The sequence below is a fragment of the Pleurodeles waltl genome, chromosome 3_1 (genome assembly GCF_031143425.1).
Source record: "Pleurodeles waltl isolate 20211129_DDA chromosome 3_1, aPleWal1.hap1.20221129, whole genome shotgun sequence".
NCBI classification, from domain to species: domain Eukaryota; kingdom Metazoa; phylum Chordata; class Amphibia; order Caudata; family Salamandridae; genus Pleurodeles; species Pleurodeles waltl.
Genome location: NC_090440.1, coordinates 6,516,630 through 6,535,695, shown reverse-complemented (window position 1 = coordinate 6,535,695; position 19,066 = coordinate 6,516,630). Strand labels below are relative to the sequence as shown.

The 19,066-nt window shown below is 50.7% G+C and overlaps 1 protein-coding gene across 1 annotated transcript in view; it reads left to right on the top strand.

Moving 5' to 3' along the window:
* LOC138285947 (astacin-like metalloendopeptidase) overlaps positions 1 to 19,066 on the top strand; it is a 192,376-nt gene that overhangs the window by 153,542 nt on the left and 19,768 nt on the right. Inside the window, exon 8 of the mRNA XM_069226466.1 lies at positions 5,629 to 5,854. Within this exon, the coding sequence (XP_069082567.1) occupies positions 5,629 to 5,854 (226 nt within the window). The remainder of the gene's footprint in view (positions 1 to 5,628; positions 5,855 to 19,066) is intronic.

Sequence of the window (19,066 nt, the reverse complement as noted above, 5' to 3'; positions counted from 1 at the left end):
TTTTGTGTGGACTACAGAGGGCTCAACTCTGTCACCAAGACAGATGCTCATCCCATTCCTAGAGCTGATGAGCTCATAGACAAATTAGGTGCTGCCAAATTCTTAAGTACCTTTGACTTGACAGCAGGGTACTGGCAAATAAAAATGGCACCTGGAGCAAAAGAGAAAACATCATTCTCCACACCTGATGGGCATTATCAGTTTACTGTTATGCCCTTTGGTTTAAAGAATGCCCCTGCCACCTTCCAAAGGTTGGTGAATCAAGTCCTTGCTGGTTTGGAGTCCTTTAGCACAGCTTATCTTGATGATATTGCTGTCTTTAGCTCCACCTGGCAGGATCACCTGGTCCACCTGAAGAAGGTTTTGAAGGCTCTGCAATCTGCAGGCCTCTCTATCAAGGCATCCAAATGCCAGATAGGGCAGGGAACTGTGGTTTACTTGGGCCACCTTGTAGGTGGAGGCCAAGTTCAGCCCCTCCAACCCAAGATCCAGACTATTCTGGACTGGGTAGCTCCAAAAACCCAGACTCAAGTCAGGGCATTCCTTGGCTTGACTGGGTACTACAGGAGGTTTGTGAAGGGATATGGATCCATTGTGACAGCCCTCACTGAACTCACCTCCAAGAAAATGCCCAAGAAAGTGAACTGGACTGTGGAATGCCAACAGGCCTTTGACACCCTGAAACAAGCAATGTGCTCAGCACCAGTTCTAAAAGCTCCAGATTATTCTAAGCAGTTCATTGTGCAGACAGATGCCTCTGAACATGGGATAGGGGCAGTTTTGTCCCAAACAAATGATGATGGCCTTGACCAGCCTGTTGCTTTCATTAGCAGGAGGTTACTCCCCAGGGAGCAGCGTTGGAGTGCCATTGAGAGGGAGGCCTTTGCTGTGGTTTGGTCCCTGAAGAAGCTGAGACCATACCTCTTTGGGACTCACTTCCTAGTTCAAACTGACCACAGACCTCTCAAATGGCTGATGCAAATGAAAGGTGAAAATCCTAAACTGTTGAGGTGGTCCATCTCCCTACAGGGAATGGACTTTACAGTGGAACACAGACCTGGGACTGCCCATGCCAATGCAGATGGCCTTTCCAGGTTCTTCCACTTAGAAAATGAAGACTCTCTTGGGAAAGGTTAGTCTCATCCTCTTTCGTTTGGGGGGGGGGTTGTGTAAGGAAATGCCTCCTTGGCATGGTTGCCCCCTGACTTTTTGCCTTTGCTGATGCTATGTTTACAATTGAAAGTGTGCTGAGGCCTGCTAACCAGGCCCCAGCACCAGTGTTCTTACCTTAACCTGTACTTTTGTATCCACAATTGGCAGACCCTGGCATCCAGATAAGTCCCTTGTAACTGGTACTTCTAGTACCAAGGGCCCTGATGCCAAGGAAGGTCTCTAAGGGCTGCAGCATGTCTTATGCCACCCTGGAGACCTCTCACTCAGCACAGACACACTGCTTGCCAGCTTGTGTGTGCTCGTGAGAACAAAACGAGTAAGTCGACATGGCACTCCCCTCAGGGTGCCTTGCCAGCCTCTCACTGCCTATGCAAGTATAGGTCAGTCACCCCTCTAGCAGGCCTTACAGCCCTAAGGCAGGGTGCACTATACCATAGGTGAGGGTACCAGTGCATGAGCATGGTACCCCTACAGTGTCTAAACAAAACCTTAGACATTGTAAGTGCAGGGTAGCCATAAGAGTATATGGTCGGGGAGTTTGTCAATCACGAACTCCACAGCACCATAATGGCTACACTGAAAACTGGGAAGTTTGGTATCAAACTTCTCAGCACAATAAATGCACACTGATGCCAGTGTACATTTTATTGCCAAATACACCCCAGAGGGCACCTTAGAGGTGCCCCCTGAAACTTAACCGACTGTCTGTGTAGGCTGACTAGTTCCAGCAGCCTGCCACACTAGAGACATGTTGCTGGCCTCATGGGGAGAGTGCCTTTATCACTCTGAGGCCAGTAACAAAGCCTGCACTGGGTGGAGATGCTAACACCTCCCCCAGGCAGGAGCTGTAACACCTGGCGGTGAGCCTCAAAGGCTCACCCCTTTGTCACAGCACCGCAGGACACTCCAGCTAGTGAAGTTGCCCGCCCCCTCCGGCCCCGGCCCCCACTTTTGGCGGCAAGGCCGGAGAAAATAATGAGAATAACAAGGAGGAGTCACTGGCCAGTCAGGACAGCCCCTAAGGTGTCCTGAGCTGAGGTGACTCTAACTTTTAGAAATCCTCCATCTTGCAGATGGAGGATTCCCCCAATAGGATTAGGGATGTGACCCCCTCCCCTTGGGAGGAGGCACAAAGAGGGTGTACCCACCCTCAGGGCTAGTAGCCATTGGCTACTAACCCCCCAGACCTAAACACGCCCTTAAATTTAGTATTTAAGGGCTTCCCTGAACCTAAAGATTTAGATTCCTGCAACAACAAGAAGAAGGACTGCCTAGCTGAAAACCCCTGCAGAGGAAGACCTGAAGACACCAACTGCCTTGGCTCCAGAAACTCACCGGCCTGTCTCCTGCCTTCCAAAGAACTCTGCTCCAGCGACGCCTTCCAAAGTGACCAGCGACCTCTGAATCCTCTGAGGACTGCCCTGCTTCGACGACGACAAGAAACTCCCGAGGACAGCGGACCTGCTCCAAAAAGACTGCAACTTTGTCTCAAGAAGCAGCTTTAAAGAACCCTGCAATCTCCCCGCAAGAAGCGTGAGACTTGCAACACTGCACCCGGCGACCCCGACTCGGCTGGTGGAGAACCAACACCTCAGGGAGGACCCCCGGACTACTCTACGACTGTGAGTACCAAAACCTGTCCCCCCTGAGCCCCCACAGCGCCGCCTGCAGAGGGAATCCCGAGGCTTCCCCTGACCGCGACTCTCTGAAACCTAAGTCCCGACGCCTGGAAAAGACCCTGCACCCGCAGCCCCCAGGACCTGAAGGACCGGACTTTCACTGCAGAAGTGACCCCCAGGAGTCCCTCTCCCTTGCCCAAGTGGAGGTTTCCCCGAGGAAGCCCCCCCTTGCCTGCCTGCAGCGCTGAAGAGATCCCTTGATCTCTCATTGACTTCCATTGCGAACCCGACGCTTGTTCTAACACTGCACCCGGCCGCCCCCGCGCCGCTGAGGGTGAAATTTCTGTGTGGGCTTGTGTCCCCCCCGGTGCCCTACAAAACCCCCCTGGTCTACCCTCCGAAGACGCGGGTACTTACCTGCTGGCAGACTGGAACCGGGGCACCCCCTTCTCTCCATTATAGCCTATGCGTTTTGGGCACCACTTTGAACTCTGCACCTGACCGGCCCTGAGCTGCTGGTGTGGTAACTTTGGGGTTGCTCTGAACCCCCAACGGTGGGCTACCTTGGACCAAGAACTGAACCCTGTAAGTGTCTTACTTACCTGGTAAAACTAACAAAAACTTACCTCCCCCAGGAACTGTGAAAATTGCACTGTGTCCACTTTTAAAATAGCTATTTGTGAATAACTTGAAAAGTATACATGCAATTGAAATGATTCAAAGTTCCTAATGTACTTACCTGCAATACCTTTCAAACAAGATATTACATGTTAAATTTGAACCTGTGGTTCTTAAAATAAACTAAGAAAAGATATTTTTCTATACAAAACCTATTGGCTGGATTTGTCTCTGAGTGTGTGTACCTCATTTATTGTCTATGTGTATGTACAACAAATGCTTAACACTACTCCTTGGATAAGCCTACTGCTCGACCACACTACCACAAAATAGAGCATTAGTATTATCTCTTTTTACCACTATTTTACCTCTAAGGGGAACCCTTGGACTCTGTGCATGCTATTCCTTACTTTGAAATAGCACATACAGAGCCAACTTCCTACAACCATCATACACTGCTGACGAGTGACACTCACTACCCTCATCACCCTCATACACTGCAGTAGAGTGACACTCCCCCAATTACCCCATACACTGTAGTAAACTGACACTCACCCCCTTCACTCACATCATACATTGCCGTAGCCTGACATTCACTCCCCTTATCACACTTATACACTGCAGAAGAGTGACACTCAAGCCCCTCATCACCTTCATATACTGTAGAAGAGTGACTCTTACTCCCCTTAAAACCCTCATACACGGCAGTGAATGACACTACCCTGATCACCCTCATACACTACAGAAGATTAACACTCACTCTCCTTATCACCCTCACACACTACAGAAGATTGACACTCACTCTCCTTATCACCCTCACACACTGCAGTGAGTGACACTCACTCCCCTGATTACCCTCTTACACTATAGAAGAGTGACACTCTCTCTACTCTTTACCCTCATACTCTGCAGTAGAGTGACACTCACTCCCCATCTCACCCTCATACACTGCAGTGAGTGATGCTCACCTGATCACCCTCATGCACTGCAGAAGAGTGACACTCACTCCCCTCACAGACCTAATACACTGCAGTAGAGAGATACTCACCTGACCATCATCATACACTGCAGTAGAGTGACACTCACTCCCCTGAATTACCCTCATACACTGCAGTAGAGTGACACTCTCTTCACCAACATCATACACTGCCATAGACTGACACTAACTCCCCTGGTCACCCTCATATGGGACAGTAGGGTGACACTCACTCCCTTCACTGACCTCATACACTGCAGAAGACAGTCCCTCCCTCCACTGACATCATACACTGCAGTGCAGTGACATTCACTTCCTTCACTGACCCGATACACTGCAGTAGAGTGACACTCTCTCCCTTCACTGACCTCATACACTACAGTGAATGACACTCACCTGATCACCCTCATACACTGCAGTGAGTGACACTCAGTCACCTGATCACCCTAATACACTGCAGTAGAGTGACACTCACTCACCTGATCACCCACATACACTACAGAATAGTGACACTCACTCCCCTGATCACCCCATACACTGTAGTAGAGTGACATCCACTCCCCTGATCACCTCATACACTGCAGTGATTGACACTCACTTCCCTGACCACCCTCATTCACTGCATTAGAGTAACATTCACTCCCTTCCCTGACCTTATACTCTCACTCAGTCCTATATGGGCCCTGTCTTTGTTGCTAGTGATCGCACATTCCAATGGCTTCAGACTGAGCTCTGATTGTTTATCTCCCTCTCTCTCTCCCTCTCTTTCTCTGTCCATCTGTCTCTGTTTTTCTCTCTCTCTCTCCTCCCTCTCTCCCTCCCTCTCTCCCTCTGTCTGTCTCTGTCTGTTTTTCTCTCTGTCTCTCCTCCCTGTCTCCCTCACTCTCTCTCCTCTCTCCCTTCCCTCTCTCTCTCTCTCTATCTCTTTCTCTTTCTCTGTCCATCTCTCTCTCTCAGTTTTTCTCTCTCTACTCCCTGTCTCCCTCACTCTCTCCTCTCTCTCTCTCCCTCTGTCTGCTGTATCTCCCTCTCTCGCTCACTCTCTCTCTGTCCATCTCTCTGTGCTCACTCTCTCTCCTCTCCCACTCTCCTCCCTCCACCCTCCTCTGTCTCTCTCTCCTCCCTCCTCTCTCTCTCTCCTCTCTCACTCTCTCTCTCCTCTCGCGCTCTCTCTCTCTCTCTCTCTCTCTCTCTCTCTCTCTCTCACTCTCCTCCCTCCTCTCTCTCTCTCTCTCTCATCAGGTGCTCCTGGAGGTCGAGGCCGTGGATGTAGCGCCCTCTCCTGACTGCGCAGAGGGCTTCTTACGAGTGTATGATGGGCAGAGCCGGCGCTCACCCCTCCTGCCCCTCGGTGCTTGTGGTCAGAAGCAACTGCCTGCTGTGGTGGGGTCAAGTAACTCTCTGCTCATCGAGTGGGTGGCCAGCATCCCTGGGGTGAAGTCCAGCTTCAAGGCGCGCTACAGCTCTGGTACGTCCTACATTGCATCCTCCCCAGCCCCGGTACATGTAAATGATCACGCCACACATGGAGCTTGGTATAACATGTCTTTATTCCTCATTTTTATTCCTCAGTATGTAACTGTGAACCCAATACTCTACTCACGAATTCTATTAATCACACCAAAAGCTTACGTCACAGCGCTACGTAGTCCGCCAGGAACCAAAAGGGTCCAATCATCTCTAACTCACAAGACACTACATCTCCCCCTAGTTAAGTAAAGAGTACAAATATTACATATATTCATAACTCTTCAAGAGGTCGTTGTGGAGCTCGGATCAGTCGCCCAGAACGTGTCCCGAGAGGCTGTGACGAGACAGGGGCGGTGCCCGTGACCGGCACTGGTGATACAGACGCATCAGCAGTCACTGGCTCTCGGAGTCCCAGCGGAAACAGATTCATTGCTGACGCCTGAAACTGGCGAATGATCAGGCAGATGCTTGAACTGCGAAGAATCTTGTGTGATGGATTTTCCAGGACGGTGAGCAGTCACCATTACCTCCCGTCCCTCCCTCGCCTTCCTTTTCACCAATGAGGCCTCCCGCCTCCCCCCTAGACCCTCCCTTTCCCTTTTAAACCCCCCCCCACCCTTATCCCTCCTGTTCTTTTGTCTAGCCCACGCTAGACGTTTTTCTTTTCCCTTTCTTACCTGCACGGCGGGGCCTGGAGGTCTTCGATGGAGGCACTCCTCGGGACACGGAGCTCCGCGGGGAGTGCCACGGCTGGTCGCGTCTTTGACGAGCAGCAGGGCTGCTCGAGAGACGTGTACTGGGGGCCAGCTGACCCCTGGGGCGTCGGTTTCCGGGTTTCCACGCCGCAGAGCCGCGGGGAAATGAGGGAATTCGATTGTGTGAAGGCTCTTCAGGTAGGACGGGCGTTCTGCCTGTGGTTTTTATGATTTTTGCCAAAGAAGTTGACCTTTTGGGGGATTGGTGGAGCCCTGTTGGGGGAGGACCAGGTTCCTATATATAGGGTAGTATTTTGGGTGAGAGTCAGTGTTATTTGGTGATTTACCATGCCTAAAGTTCCGGCGAAAAGACGTAGAATTGTCTCTTCTTCCTCCTCGGAGGAGGGGGGTGAGGCTAGCGTTGCTACTCCTGAGAGCTCTCAGTTACCGAGCAGGGGTACTCCCCTCATGTCCAGAGAGGAAGTGCAGGATATGATTGAGGTGGCTGTTACCAGGGCACTGCAAGCAGGCGTGACCAGGACTGGTCAATCTAAGCTTGCGCACTCTTCAGTAGCGGCAAGGAAGTCCTCATCGGAGAGTGAGGATGAGGCCCCATCGACGTCATCTGGGGGGAAATATGTTTCCAGAGAAGAAATGTGGGAAGTGATGGCACATGTTCGGGACAATTTGGGTTTCCCAGTGTTTCAACCTACAAACTCGGATTCTCATTTATTTCCTCAATATCAGACACCTTTGAAGTTTGCCATGCCTTTTCAGGGACCTGTGAAGGATATGGTGTTTCGTGAGTGGAAGGATGTGGATAAGGCTCAGGTTCCACGATTCCTTCAGAAACTTTACTTGCTTGAGGGGGAGGAGGTTTTGCCTCCTTCGGTACGCCTGGATTCAATTTTGGCTACTCTGATTGGCAAAACGGCAGTCAATCCGGAGGATTGTGTGCCTACGGATGCCACGGACCGTAAAGTGGATTCAGGTCTTAAAAGGGCTTTTGCTGCAGAGAATCTGGCGTTGAGGGCAGGGATTTATTCTGCTTATGCGTCACAGTCGTTGGTTCAAGACTTTGATAAGCTGGCAGTGGCTGTACAGGAAGGGGTGGAATGTTCAGAGCTCCTGGCTGGTATGGAGCAGCAGGCAAGATTGTTGGCTGATGTGTCTTCAGACGTGGTCCGTACTTCGGCTCTGGCATCTGGGGCTTTGATTGGGGCTCGTAGGTCCCTCTGGTTGCGTTCCTGGAAGGCTGACCCAGGGGAAAAGGCGGCCTTGTTGAGACTGCCGTTTGAAGGTCGTAGCTTGTTTGGAGAACAATTGCCATCCATGCTTTCCAAGGCATTTAAAGAGCGGAAGCATGCCTTGCCTTATAAAGGGGGTTCTTCTTCGAGTAAAGGGTGGAAGAAGCATTCCCGGTCTTCTCCTAATAAGGATGCTAAATCCTTTTCATTTAGGAAACAGCGTTTTCATCCGCGTTTTTCACCTAAGAAGTCTGCTCCTGCAACCCGGGGTGGTTTCAAGAAGGGGTCCTGACAATCACTGTGGGCCTGGCAGAGGGCCGGTTGGGGGAAGACTGAGTCACTTTCTTTCGGCTTGGAAGGACAGTATAACCGATCATTGGGTACTAGGCATTGTGGCCAATGGTTATGTCATAGATTTTGTGGTGGTTCCTCCAGATTCAGGGGTACGTCCCACACCTCTGCCTTCAGGGGGGTCACGGAGAAGAGCATTATTGGACGGAGTGCAGGACTTACTGGTCAAGGGGGCCATTTCCCACGTTCCACTAGACGAACGGGGTCAGGGCACTTATTCGGTCTTGTTTCTTGTGCAGAAAGTTTCAGGGGGATTTCGACCGGTGCTCAATCTGAAGGAGGTGAATACCTGGATCAGGACAGTGCATTTCCGCATGCTGTCCATTCAGACTATTTTTCCATTGGTCAGGCAAGGGGACTTTATGGTGTCACTGGATCTGCAGGATGCTTACCTACACGTGCCTGTGGCAAGATCTTCTCAAAAGTTCCTGAGGTTTGCTGTGGGTCAGGACCATTATCAGTTTTGCGTTCTACCTTTCGGTCTAAAATCTTCTCCTCAAATTTTCACAAAGGTGCTGGCCCCTCTGGTGGCTTTGCTTCATTCAGAAGGGGTGTTTCTGCATCCTTATCTGGACGACATTTTGATTCATGCCCAATCACGAGACCTGTTGCAGAGGCAGGTGGCCCAAGTTCTGGGGGTCCTGCAGAACCACGGGTTTTTGATCAATTGGGGAAAGTCAGACTTAGTGCCGTCCCAGGATCTGGTTTTTCTGGGGGCTCGGTTTCAGACTCTTCTAGGTTTGGTGTCTGTGTCAGAAAAAAGGTTGGGTGTACTCCAGGCTTTGGTAAAGAAGGTATTGTTGCTGTCTGCTCCCCGAGCTCTTCTATGGTTGCGTCTGCAGGGTCATTTGGCGTCGGTGATATTTCTGGTTCCTTGGGCACGTTTCCATCTCCTGTGCTTGATGACATGGTTCCTGAGAAGGTGAGCGCCAGGGTCCGGGTCTTTGAAGGACATGGTTCCAGGGTCCGGGTTGATTCGCAGAGAGTTGCAATGGTGGTTGGATGCAGACCACCTGAGGGTGGGGGTTTCTTTATCGCCTCTGAGACCCGTGGTGATGACGACGGATGCCAGCCTCTCCGGTTGTGGTGCATGGATGGGGTCGGCTCAGATTCAGGGGTTTTGGTCCCCTCGGGAGGCGAGTCGGTCGTCGAATTGGCGCGAATTGAGGGCAATATTCCTGGCTCTGGTCCATTTCCAGGGTTCCCTGAGGGGAGCGGCGGTTCTGGTTCGCACAGACAACTTAGTGGCCAAGGCTTATGTCAATCGGCAAGGGGGGACCAGGTCTAGGGCTCTGTTCAATCTGGCCAGGGAGATTTTTGTGTGGGCTCAGGAGTGGGTTCCTTCTCTCAGGGCTACGTACATTCGGGGGGTGGTCAATGTTCGGGGCGGATCTGCTGAGCAGGGTGATTCCTTCCTCTCAACTTTTCTCCCTCCGGAAGTCTCTGTTTCAGCGTCTGGTTCGGCTTCGGGGTCTTCCAGTGCTGGATGTGTTTGCGTCCGCAGAGAATGCGAAAGTGGATCGCTTCTGCTCCCGGTTTCGGTGTCCCCAAGCATGGGAGGTGGACGGGATGTCATGTCCTTGGCCACAGGGCCTTTTGCATGCGTTCCCTCCTTTTCAACTACTCAGGGCGTTTCTGTTACGGGTAAGGGATCTGGGGTCCAGGGTTATCCTAATTGCGCCACTTTGGCCGAGGGCAAATTGGTTCCCGTTGTTGAGGCTGATGGCGGACGGGAGGATGTGGCCTCTGCCTCTTTGTCCGTCTCCCCTGGAGTTTCCCTGCCTCCCAGTGGGGTCATTGAGGAGGTTACACTTGACGGCCTGGAAGTTGAACGACGGGGATTGACAGGTCTGGGGGTGCCTGTGGCTTTGAGTTCTACCTTACTGGCTTCAAGGAGACGTTCCACTTTACTTTCTTATGGTAGACAGTGGAAGGTGTTTTCGTCTTGGTTCTTAAGTCGTGAGTTGGATCCTACCTCCGCTTCTATCTTTGAGGTGATGCAGTTCCTGCAAGACGGTGCTCATTTAGGGTTGTCAGTGGCATCTCTTCGGGTACAGTGGGCGGCTATTCAGGCTTTCAGAGGACCATGGCGTAATCTTCAGGATGAAGGGCGCTTGATGCCTAAATTTTTTCAAGGGCTTATTAATTTATTTCCTCGCCCGGTACGTTCTTTTCCTTCATGGGATCTTTCCTTGGTTTTGGATGTGTTGACGGATGCCCCTTTTGAACCATTGGGGGACTGTGATTTGCGCCATCTATCTTTGAAGACGTTCTTTTTGGTAGCCATTACTTCGGCTCGTCGGTTAGGGGAATTGGGGGCATTGGCTTGTTCCTTTCCTTTTTGTAAGATTTTTCCCGATAGGGTGGTTCTGGTTCCGGTGCCTTCTTTTATTCCGAAAGTCAATTCTTCGTTCCATTTGTGGCAGGAGGTCATCCTTCCTTCATTTTGTCTGAATCCCTCCTCAAGGGAGGAGGTCCGATTGCATTCGTTGGATGTACGCAGGGTTTTGTTGGAGTATCTGCGGGTGGTGGCTCCTTTTCATAAGGGGGATTCACTGTTTGTTAATTTTGGTCCGGCACGCAAAGGTGAGAAACCTTCCACGGCTTCCTTGAGTCGGTGGGTAAGAACTTTAATTCTGTTGGCCTATTCCTTGAAAGAGGTGGTTCCTCCTCAAGGGATTCAGGGGAGATCTACCAGAGGCATGGCGGCTACGGTGGCGGAGCTTCAGGGGACTTCTGTGGTGGAAATTTGCAGGGCCGCCACTTGGGCTTCTCCTTCGACGTTTGTGCGTCATTACAGGCTGTCAGACTTGGGTAGTTTGGAGTCGGTGTTGGGTCACCGGGTCTTATCCTCTATGAGATAATATTTGGGGTGATCTTGGTGCAGGATATTAAATAAAGGTCTTGCAACTCAAGGTCCGTCTCCTGTGTGTTTTCTTGCTAGGTCTCATTGGTGAAAAGGAAGGCGAGGGAGGGACGGGAGGTAATGCTTCCATTTTCTTACGATAATGGCATTACTCCTAGTCCTACTCCCTCGCCTTCCTTTTCCGTTCCCTCCCACCCTCCCGGTACGGACTGTCCGAGTTGCGGCTTGGGCTTGGTTTTTGTACAGGAGGGGATAAGGGTGGGGGGGGTTTTAAAAGCGAAAGGGAGGGTCTAGGGGGGAGGCGGGAGGCCTCATTGGTGAAAAGGAAGGCAAGTGAGTAGGACTAGTAGTAATGCCATTATCGTAAGAAAATGGAAGCATGTGTCCTTGGGGGAAGCGTGGCTCTAGTTGTAGTACCCCCAATGTTTGCCTGGAAAATTGTGTGGTTTCGAACTGTAAGTGCCCTTCTAAACAGTTCGGAGGGCCAGATCTATCTCCCCAAAACTGCACTATGTTTGGAACTTCTGCCATCCTTGTAAGTCCCTAGTAAATGGCGCCCCTGGTGCCCAGGGCATGGGCACTGAAGAGGGCCCTCAGAGCTGCAGCACTAATTGTGCCACTCTGAGAGACCCCCACACCAGCCTTGTGCAGACTGCCATTGCAAGTGCATGACCTGGTGCATTTAAAAGTTACAAACTCAACAGGGCACTCACCAAGAGGGCCCTGTCCACTAACACTGCATGCACTGTAGGTAAGCCACCCCGCTGGCAGGCCTTACAGCCCTAACACATCACTATAATGCACGTGAGGGCATATGTGCGCATGAGAAAATATGTCCCTACTGTGTCTTTACATAGTATGTGTACAGGGGAGCCATAGCGAGTACATGTACTGGACACTGGTCATTACGAGTTACCCAGCTACATGATGGCTGCTCTGAACCCTGGGTTGTTTGGTATCAAACAACTCAGAGTAATAAATTCTCATTGGTACCAGTGCTGGATTTATTATACTATGTACCCAGGGGGCACCTTAGAGGTCCCCCTGCAAAACCCACACCACCCTGGCACGGTTGCTGGCTAATCCAAACCAGTCTGCCACCACCAGACACGATTATTGGTCCCTGGGGTGAGAGCTCCTGCTCTGTGGGACCAGAAGGCAAAGCCTTTCCTGGACGAAGATGTCACACCTCCTCCTCCAGGAGGTGCCCTGCTCTGGCAGGAAGCTTCAAAGACCATTCCGTCTTTCAAGCTCCGCTCCAGCCATTTGCTACTAGCCGCAGATGGCCCCAGCGTCCCAGACCCCACTTTTAGCAGAGGGAACGGTGGGAATCACACAAAGGATAGAGGGAGGTACCACCCTCAGCCTAAACCACCCCTCAGTTGTGGCAGGCGAGGTGGCCACTCCATTTCATCTTCCTCCATCTGGGTTGGCAGGAAAATAGCCAACCAGGGTTAGGGATATGACCCCTTCCCACAGGAAGTAGTCACATAGTGGGTGTAGACACCCTAAGGTACGTGGCCCATTGGTCAATACCAGGAACCCCCTCTAGCGCCCACTAAATTCAATATTTAGTGGACAACCCAAAACCTGGAAATCTTATTCGACGGACGCAAGAAGGCCAGCGACAAAGAAGACCCGAGGCTCGAGAACACAAGTCCCGCTGCACTAAGGGAAGGCGCCAAACCCTGCCCGCTGCACCCAGGGCTCGACAATCACCACTGGGGGGTCGACTGGACAACGGGCAGACTCTAACAAACCCCAGAGAACCTCTAACCTTTTAAAAATCACCAAGAACCTCCCTCTGAGTGAAGGCATCCCTTCCTGCACCCTGCAGGCAAGAGGCCAGTGAAGTCCAGTTCACTGACCGGCCACTGACTAATGAACTGGACATAGCAACCAAACCAAATTTCAGCCAATGGACTTGAAGGACAAATCTTGAAAGTGTGCCAAGTTTGGTGGCACTGTGGTCTCCAGTGGTAGAGAAGTGCCATAGCCCGGTGTATTGGACCCCCAATGCTGGATTCCCGGAAGAAAAGTCCTCACTGGACTCTCCGAGGACCAGAAGCAAGCACCAGATGAGGGGCTTCAGGACACCCAAGAACCACCCCCTAGAGTGGCCCTGCTGACCTGAAATCCACCTTCAAAATGACCTGCACTTAGCTCCAAAGTCTCCTTGAGGCACGACCTTTGGCTGACCTATCTGCTCTGCACCCGGCCTCCTTGGCCCCTGCATTGGAGAAGCAGCTGTACTCTAGGGGTCCCCAACCCCTTGCAACCTCGATCCTCCAAGGGGACCCACCGGACTTACCTCTAAGTCCCCCTGTGCAGTGTGTTTCCTAGTGGTCCCCTTGGCGCACCAGCTCCAAAACCTTCAGCCGCTGCTCCTGCCAGAACTGGGAGCCACCCAAACTTCTCCAGCTGGCCCACAGGACATCTTGATGCCCTCAACTTAGAAACAAAAGGTGACCCATGTGAGAGCACTGCCTGATTTTATAAGCAATTTTAAAGTTTTCTCCCATTGATTTCTATGGTGCGTAGTTGCCCACAGAAACAGAACATTTTAACTTCGAAAAAGTACTTACCTGATTTTGATGACCTGGGTCTTAAAAAATGTATAAAAATCTGAAGTATTTTTGTAGATTGGTCTATTCTTCTGAGTGTGTGTCCACAATTATTACTACTGTGAGTACAAGATATGCTCAGCACATCTCGGGGTTAGCCTAACTGCTAGACCAAGCGACCACAGAAATAGAGCATTAGGTGATCTATTTTTGCCCCTGGATACCAAGGTGGGGTTGCCCACTCTCTCCACTGTGTACATCATTTTTCTACAGTATATAGAGAGCCAGCCTCCTACACTCCTTTATTAGACATAACTTTCAAGTGTTCAGCATCAAAGAGAGCATCAGACTTGCATTTTCCCCTTTCTCTCACTAGGACACAATCTCTTTCTGGACACACAGTGTTCTTAGCCCCATCGGCGCTTATCTGCGTAGATTTTCATCTTGTGCTTGTGACACCAATCTGTGTGACGAAGTTTACCATCATTTGTTGATCTTTCATTGGCCTATTGTAGTGTCGATTTGCATCAGCTGATATTGCCGCTTGGCCTTGTGAACGTGAGCAGAACATCGCTTCTGGAACATTTGGGCATCCATTTTGTTTTCTCAGCATGACGCACTTAGGCCCAGATTTATGAAAAGTGGCGCTGCACCTAGTGCAGCACCACTTTTCTTGCACCCCTTAGAGTCCCACTAATGCCTCCATGTGTGTGCCATATTTAAAATACGGCGCACCATGGCAGTAGTCAGGGGGACTAGCGTCATACGTTTTTTACGCTAGTCCGGCGCTTTGAACACAATGGGAGCCTCTTTTTAATGCTTCAACTTAGCCCTTAGCAGGTGTTAAAGAATGCCGATAAAAATGGCAGAAAGGAATCTCATAGATTCCTTTGTTCCATTTTAAACCCCCCATCGCCGGAATGCCCCGCCATGCATACATTATGCCTGTCGGAGGCATAATGTGGTTCAAGAGGTTACAAAGTGGCGCAATTCAAGCATTGTGCCACTTTGTAAATATGGCGCAGCATTTTTGACCCTCCAATGCCACATTAGCGTAAAAAAACGGATGCTATTGTGGCGTTAGAATGGCGCTAGGCCACTATAAATCTGGGCCTTAATTTTTCCTTCACCTTGCAAACCGTTACAAAATGGTTCTCTTTCCCGCAGCCCTTGAGCCCTTGCATACTTGTCCAGTGGCGGGACATTTACCTTGATTGATCGATTCGATTGATTTTGGTTTTGTAAAGTGCACAGCTATCCTTTTAGGGTTTCCCGGTGCTTCCAATTTACCTTCATGTGGAAACGAAAGTCTGCATCTAAAACACAGTTCCTTTTTCTTTGCAGACATCACTTTGCGTCCTCTTGCCTTGTGTTTCTGCTTACTTCTCATGTTCATAACTGAGTCACTGTGCGCATCTCCGGCCCCAGCTTGGTGATCTTTAGGTTCCTCCGCTCTGGCAGCCGTGAGTACTCGCTCCAGAATAAGGGCCTGATTTAGATCTTAGCGGAGGGGTTACTCTGTCACAACGGTGACGGATATCCCGTCCGCTGAAATCTAAATCTTTTAGGATAGAAGGGAATTTAGATTTTGGAGGATGGGATATTCGTCACCGTTGTGACCGAGTAACCCGTCCGCATAGTTCTAAATTAGGCCCTAAGTGTTTCTCTCGCTCATCGTCTAAATTAATCTGAGAAACAACCATCTATAACTGCGAGACGTATGGCTTCTTCATCATTGAATTAATTCAACTTACAATGTTTGATGAGCGTGTCAAGTCTTTCAACAAATGTGTCGATCGTTTCACCAGCTCTCCGTCTTTCCTGGGTGAAAATATATCTTTCGTAATCAACATTCGGCAATGGATTGAAGTTGATATTTAGCGCTTCTTTGATTTGAGGGCGTGGGACTTCGTCAGCATGTGGTATTTTCTTTATTACTTCCTTAACTCCTTCACCTACAACCTCCTAACCAGGCAGTCCATCTGGATCCAATATTTTGCTTCTTGGCGGAGTCAAAAGGAAGTGGTGGTTTTAGGAATGAAGCTGCATTATAACCATTTATGGAACTTACTGATATTGAGAGTGGGCTTCTCTCCAACACCGTCTGCTGGGACATTCTTCCTCTACGACATCTCTGAGGCCCTGCGGCATGCTGGAACCAGGGTTGTCGCAGACAATTTGAGGTTGTGTGACCTTTTTCTTCACAGCCATTGGAACCCTTCAGCTTCTCAAAGAATTTTTGAATTGACCGCTCTGTAAGCACAGCCCCCGTGCTTTCACTTGGATCGCTTTACCCAATGCTGTGGTCTGATGATTCACTTTACTCAGGTTTCAGTAAGTGCAATGATATATCTTATGTCTGAATATTCTTTCTGTCAGCGTTTCTTTGTACTCGGTGGTCTCTGCCTCTAGCGCTTTTCTGTACCTGGTTGTCGCTGCCTTTAGCGATATCATTCTGTATATTCTATAGTTCTGTGTTGCGCTGTTGGTCAATGATACACAAGTATCGTGGTAAGGACTTCATCTTCTTTGACTGCCACTGGCTGAAGTGGCACTTTGACTCTATATACGTCAAACGTTGCTCGTTGCTTCGTCTGAGGTGCATGTGGCATGCACAAGCAGTTCGTTGGACCACGGCAAAGTCTCTGGACGAGCACTGTCTGTTCTTCTTGTTACGTATCCCTTATTTCATCACCAGTTGTAGTGTCCTCCCCAGACTTAGTACATGTAAATGATTACACCACACATGGAGCTTGGTATCACAGGTCTTTGTTCCTCACCGTCTAACTGCGGACAGAACATTCTAATCAGGAACTCTAGTAACCACACCTGAACATTTGTGACACAGTTCCACGGAGTCCGTCAGGAACCAAAAAGGTCACATCATCTGTAACTCACAAGACACTACATTAGGGACTGGGCATGCCTGATCCCTCTACAGCTCATGTGAGTATACTTGCAGGTCCTTTTGGAAGGAGTGTCTGTTTGCAGTACAGCTGCAGTGAGTGTGGCTCCTCATGCCAGGGCCTCTCTGTGCCCAGTACAGCTCCAGTGAGTGTGGCTGCAGCTCCTCATGCCAGGGTCTGTCTAAGCCCAGTACAGCTCCAGTGAGTGTGGCTGCAGCTCCTCGTGCCAGGGTCTGTCTGTGCCCAGTACAGCTCCAGTGAGGTGTGGCTCCTCATGCCAGGGTCTACCACTGACCAGTACAGCTCCAGTGAGTCTGGTTGCAGCTCCTCGTGCCAGGGTCTGTCTGTGCCCAGTACAGCTCCAGTGAATGTCACTGCTGCTCCTAATGCCAGGGCCTCTATTCCCAGGACAGCTTCAGTGATATGACTGCAGCTCCTCACGCCAGGGTCTGCCTGTGCCCAGTACAGCTCCAGTCAGTGTGACTGCAGCTCCTTGTGCAGGGCCTGTCTATTTCCAGTGCAGCTCCGGTGAGTGTGACTGCAGCTCCTCGCGCCAGGAAGAGATCCATGTAATCCATGTACAGGGTTCAGTAGGAAGTGATCCATGTAGAGGGTGCGGCAGGAAGAAGAGTGATCCACGTAGAGGGTGCAGCAGGAAGTGATCCATCTGCAGAGTGTAGCAGGAAGTGATCCATGTAGAGTGTGTGTCAGGAAGTGAACCATGTAGAGGGTGCAGCACAAGTGATCCATGTACAGAGTGCAGCAGTAGGTGATTCATGTAGAGGGTGCGGCAGGAAGTGATCCATGTAGAGGGTGCAGCAGGAAGTGATCCATGTAGAGGGTGTGGCAGGAAGTGATCCATGTAGAGGGTGCAGCAGGAAGTGATCCATCTACAGAGTGCAGCAGGAAGTGATCCATGTAGAGTGTGTGTCCGGAAGTGATCCATGTAGAGGGTGCGGCAGGAAGTGATCCATGTAGAGGGTGCAGCAGGAAGTGATCCATGTAGAGGGTGCAGCAGAAGTGATCCATGTACAGAGTGCAGCAGGAGGTGATCCATGTAGAGGGTGCGGCAGGAAGTGATCCATGTAGAGGGTGCAGCAGGAAGTGATCCATGTAGAGGGTGCAGCATGAAGTGATCCATCTACAGAGTGCAGCAGAAAGTGATCCATGTAGAGGATGCAGCAGGATGTGAACCATGTAGAGTGTGTGTCAGGAAGTGAACCATGTAGAGGGTGCAGCAGAAGTGATCCATGTACAGAGTGCAGCAGGAGGTGATCCATGTAGAGGGTGCAGCAGGAAGTGATCCATGTACAGAGTGCAGCAGGAGGTGATCCATGTAGAGGGTGCAGCAGGAAGTGATCCATGTAGAGAGTGCAGCAGGAAGTGATCCATGTACAGAGTGCAGCAGGAGGTGATCCATGTAGAGGGTGCAGCAGGAAGTGATCCATGTAGAGGGGGCAGCAGGAAGTGATCCATCTACAGAGTGCAGCAGGAAGTGATCCACGTAGAGGATGCGGCAGGAAGTGATCCATGTAGAGGATGCGGCAGGAAGTGATCCATGTACAGGATGCAGCAGGTAGTGATCCACGTAGAGGATGCAGCAGGAAGTGATCCATGTACAGGGTGCAGCAGGTAGTGATCCATGTACAGGATGCAGCAGGAAGTGATCCATGTAGAGGGCGAGCCAGGAAGTGATCCATGTAGAGGGTGCAGCAGGAAGTGATCCATGTAGAGGGTGTGGCAGGAAGTGATCCATGTAGAGTGTGTGTCAGGAAGTCCACCATGCACAGGGTGCAGCAGGTAGTGATCCATGTAGAGGATGCAGCAGGAAGTGATCCATGTAGAGGGTGTGGCAGGAAGTGATCCATGTAGAGGGTGCAGCACGAAGTGATCCATGTAGAGTGCGTGCCAGGAAGTCCACCATGTAGAGGGTGCAGCAGGAAGTGATCCATGTACAGGATGCAGCCAGAAGTGATCCATGTAGAGGATGCAGCAGGAAGTGATCCATCTACAGAGTGCAGCAGGAAGTGATCCATGTAGAGGATGCAGCAGGAAGTGATCCATGTAGAGGGTGTGGCAGGAAGTGATCCATGTAGAGGATGCAGCAGGAAGTGATCCATGTACAGGGTGTGGCAGGAAGTGATCCATGTAGAGTGTGTGTCAGGAAGTCCACCATGTAGAGGGTGCAGCAGGTAGTGATCCATGTACATAGTGCAGCAGGAAGTGATCTATGTAGAGGGTGTGGCAGGAAGTGATCCATGTAGAGGGTGCGGCAGGAAGTGATCCATGTACAGGATGTGGCAGGAAGTGATCCATGCAGAGGGCATGGGAGGAAGTGATCCATATACAGGGCACGTCAGGAAGTGATCCACGTGTAGGGTGCGACAGGAAGTGATCCATCTAGAGGGCACTGCAGGAACTGATCCATGTAGAGGGAGTGGCAGGAAGTGATCCATGTAGAGGGTGTGGCAGGAATTGATCCATGGACAGGGTGTGCCAAGAAGTGATCTGTGTACAGGGTGCAGCAGAAAGTGATCCATGTACAGGGTGCGGCAGGAAGTCATCCATTTAGAGGATGCGG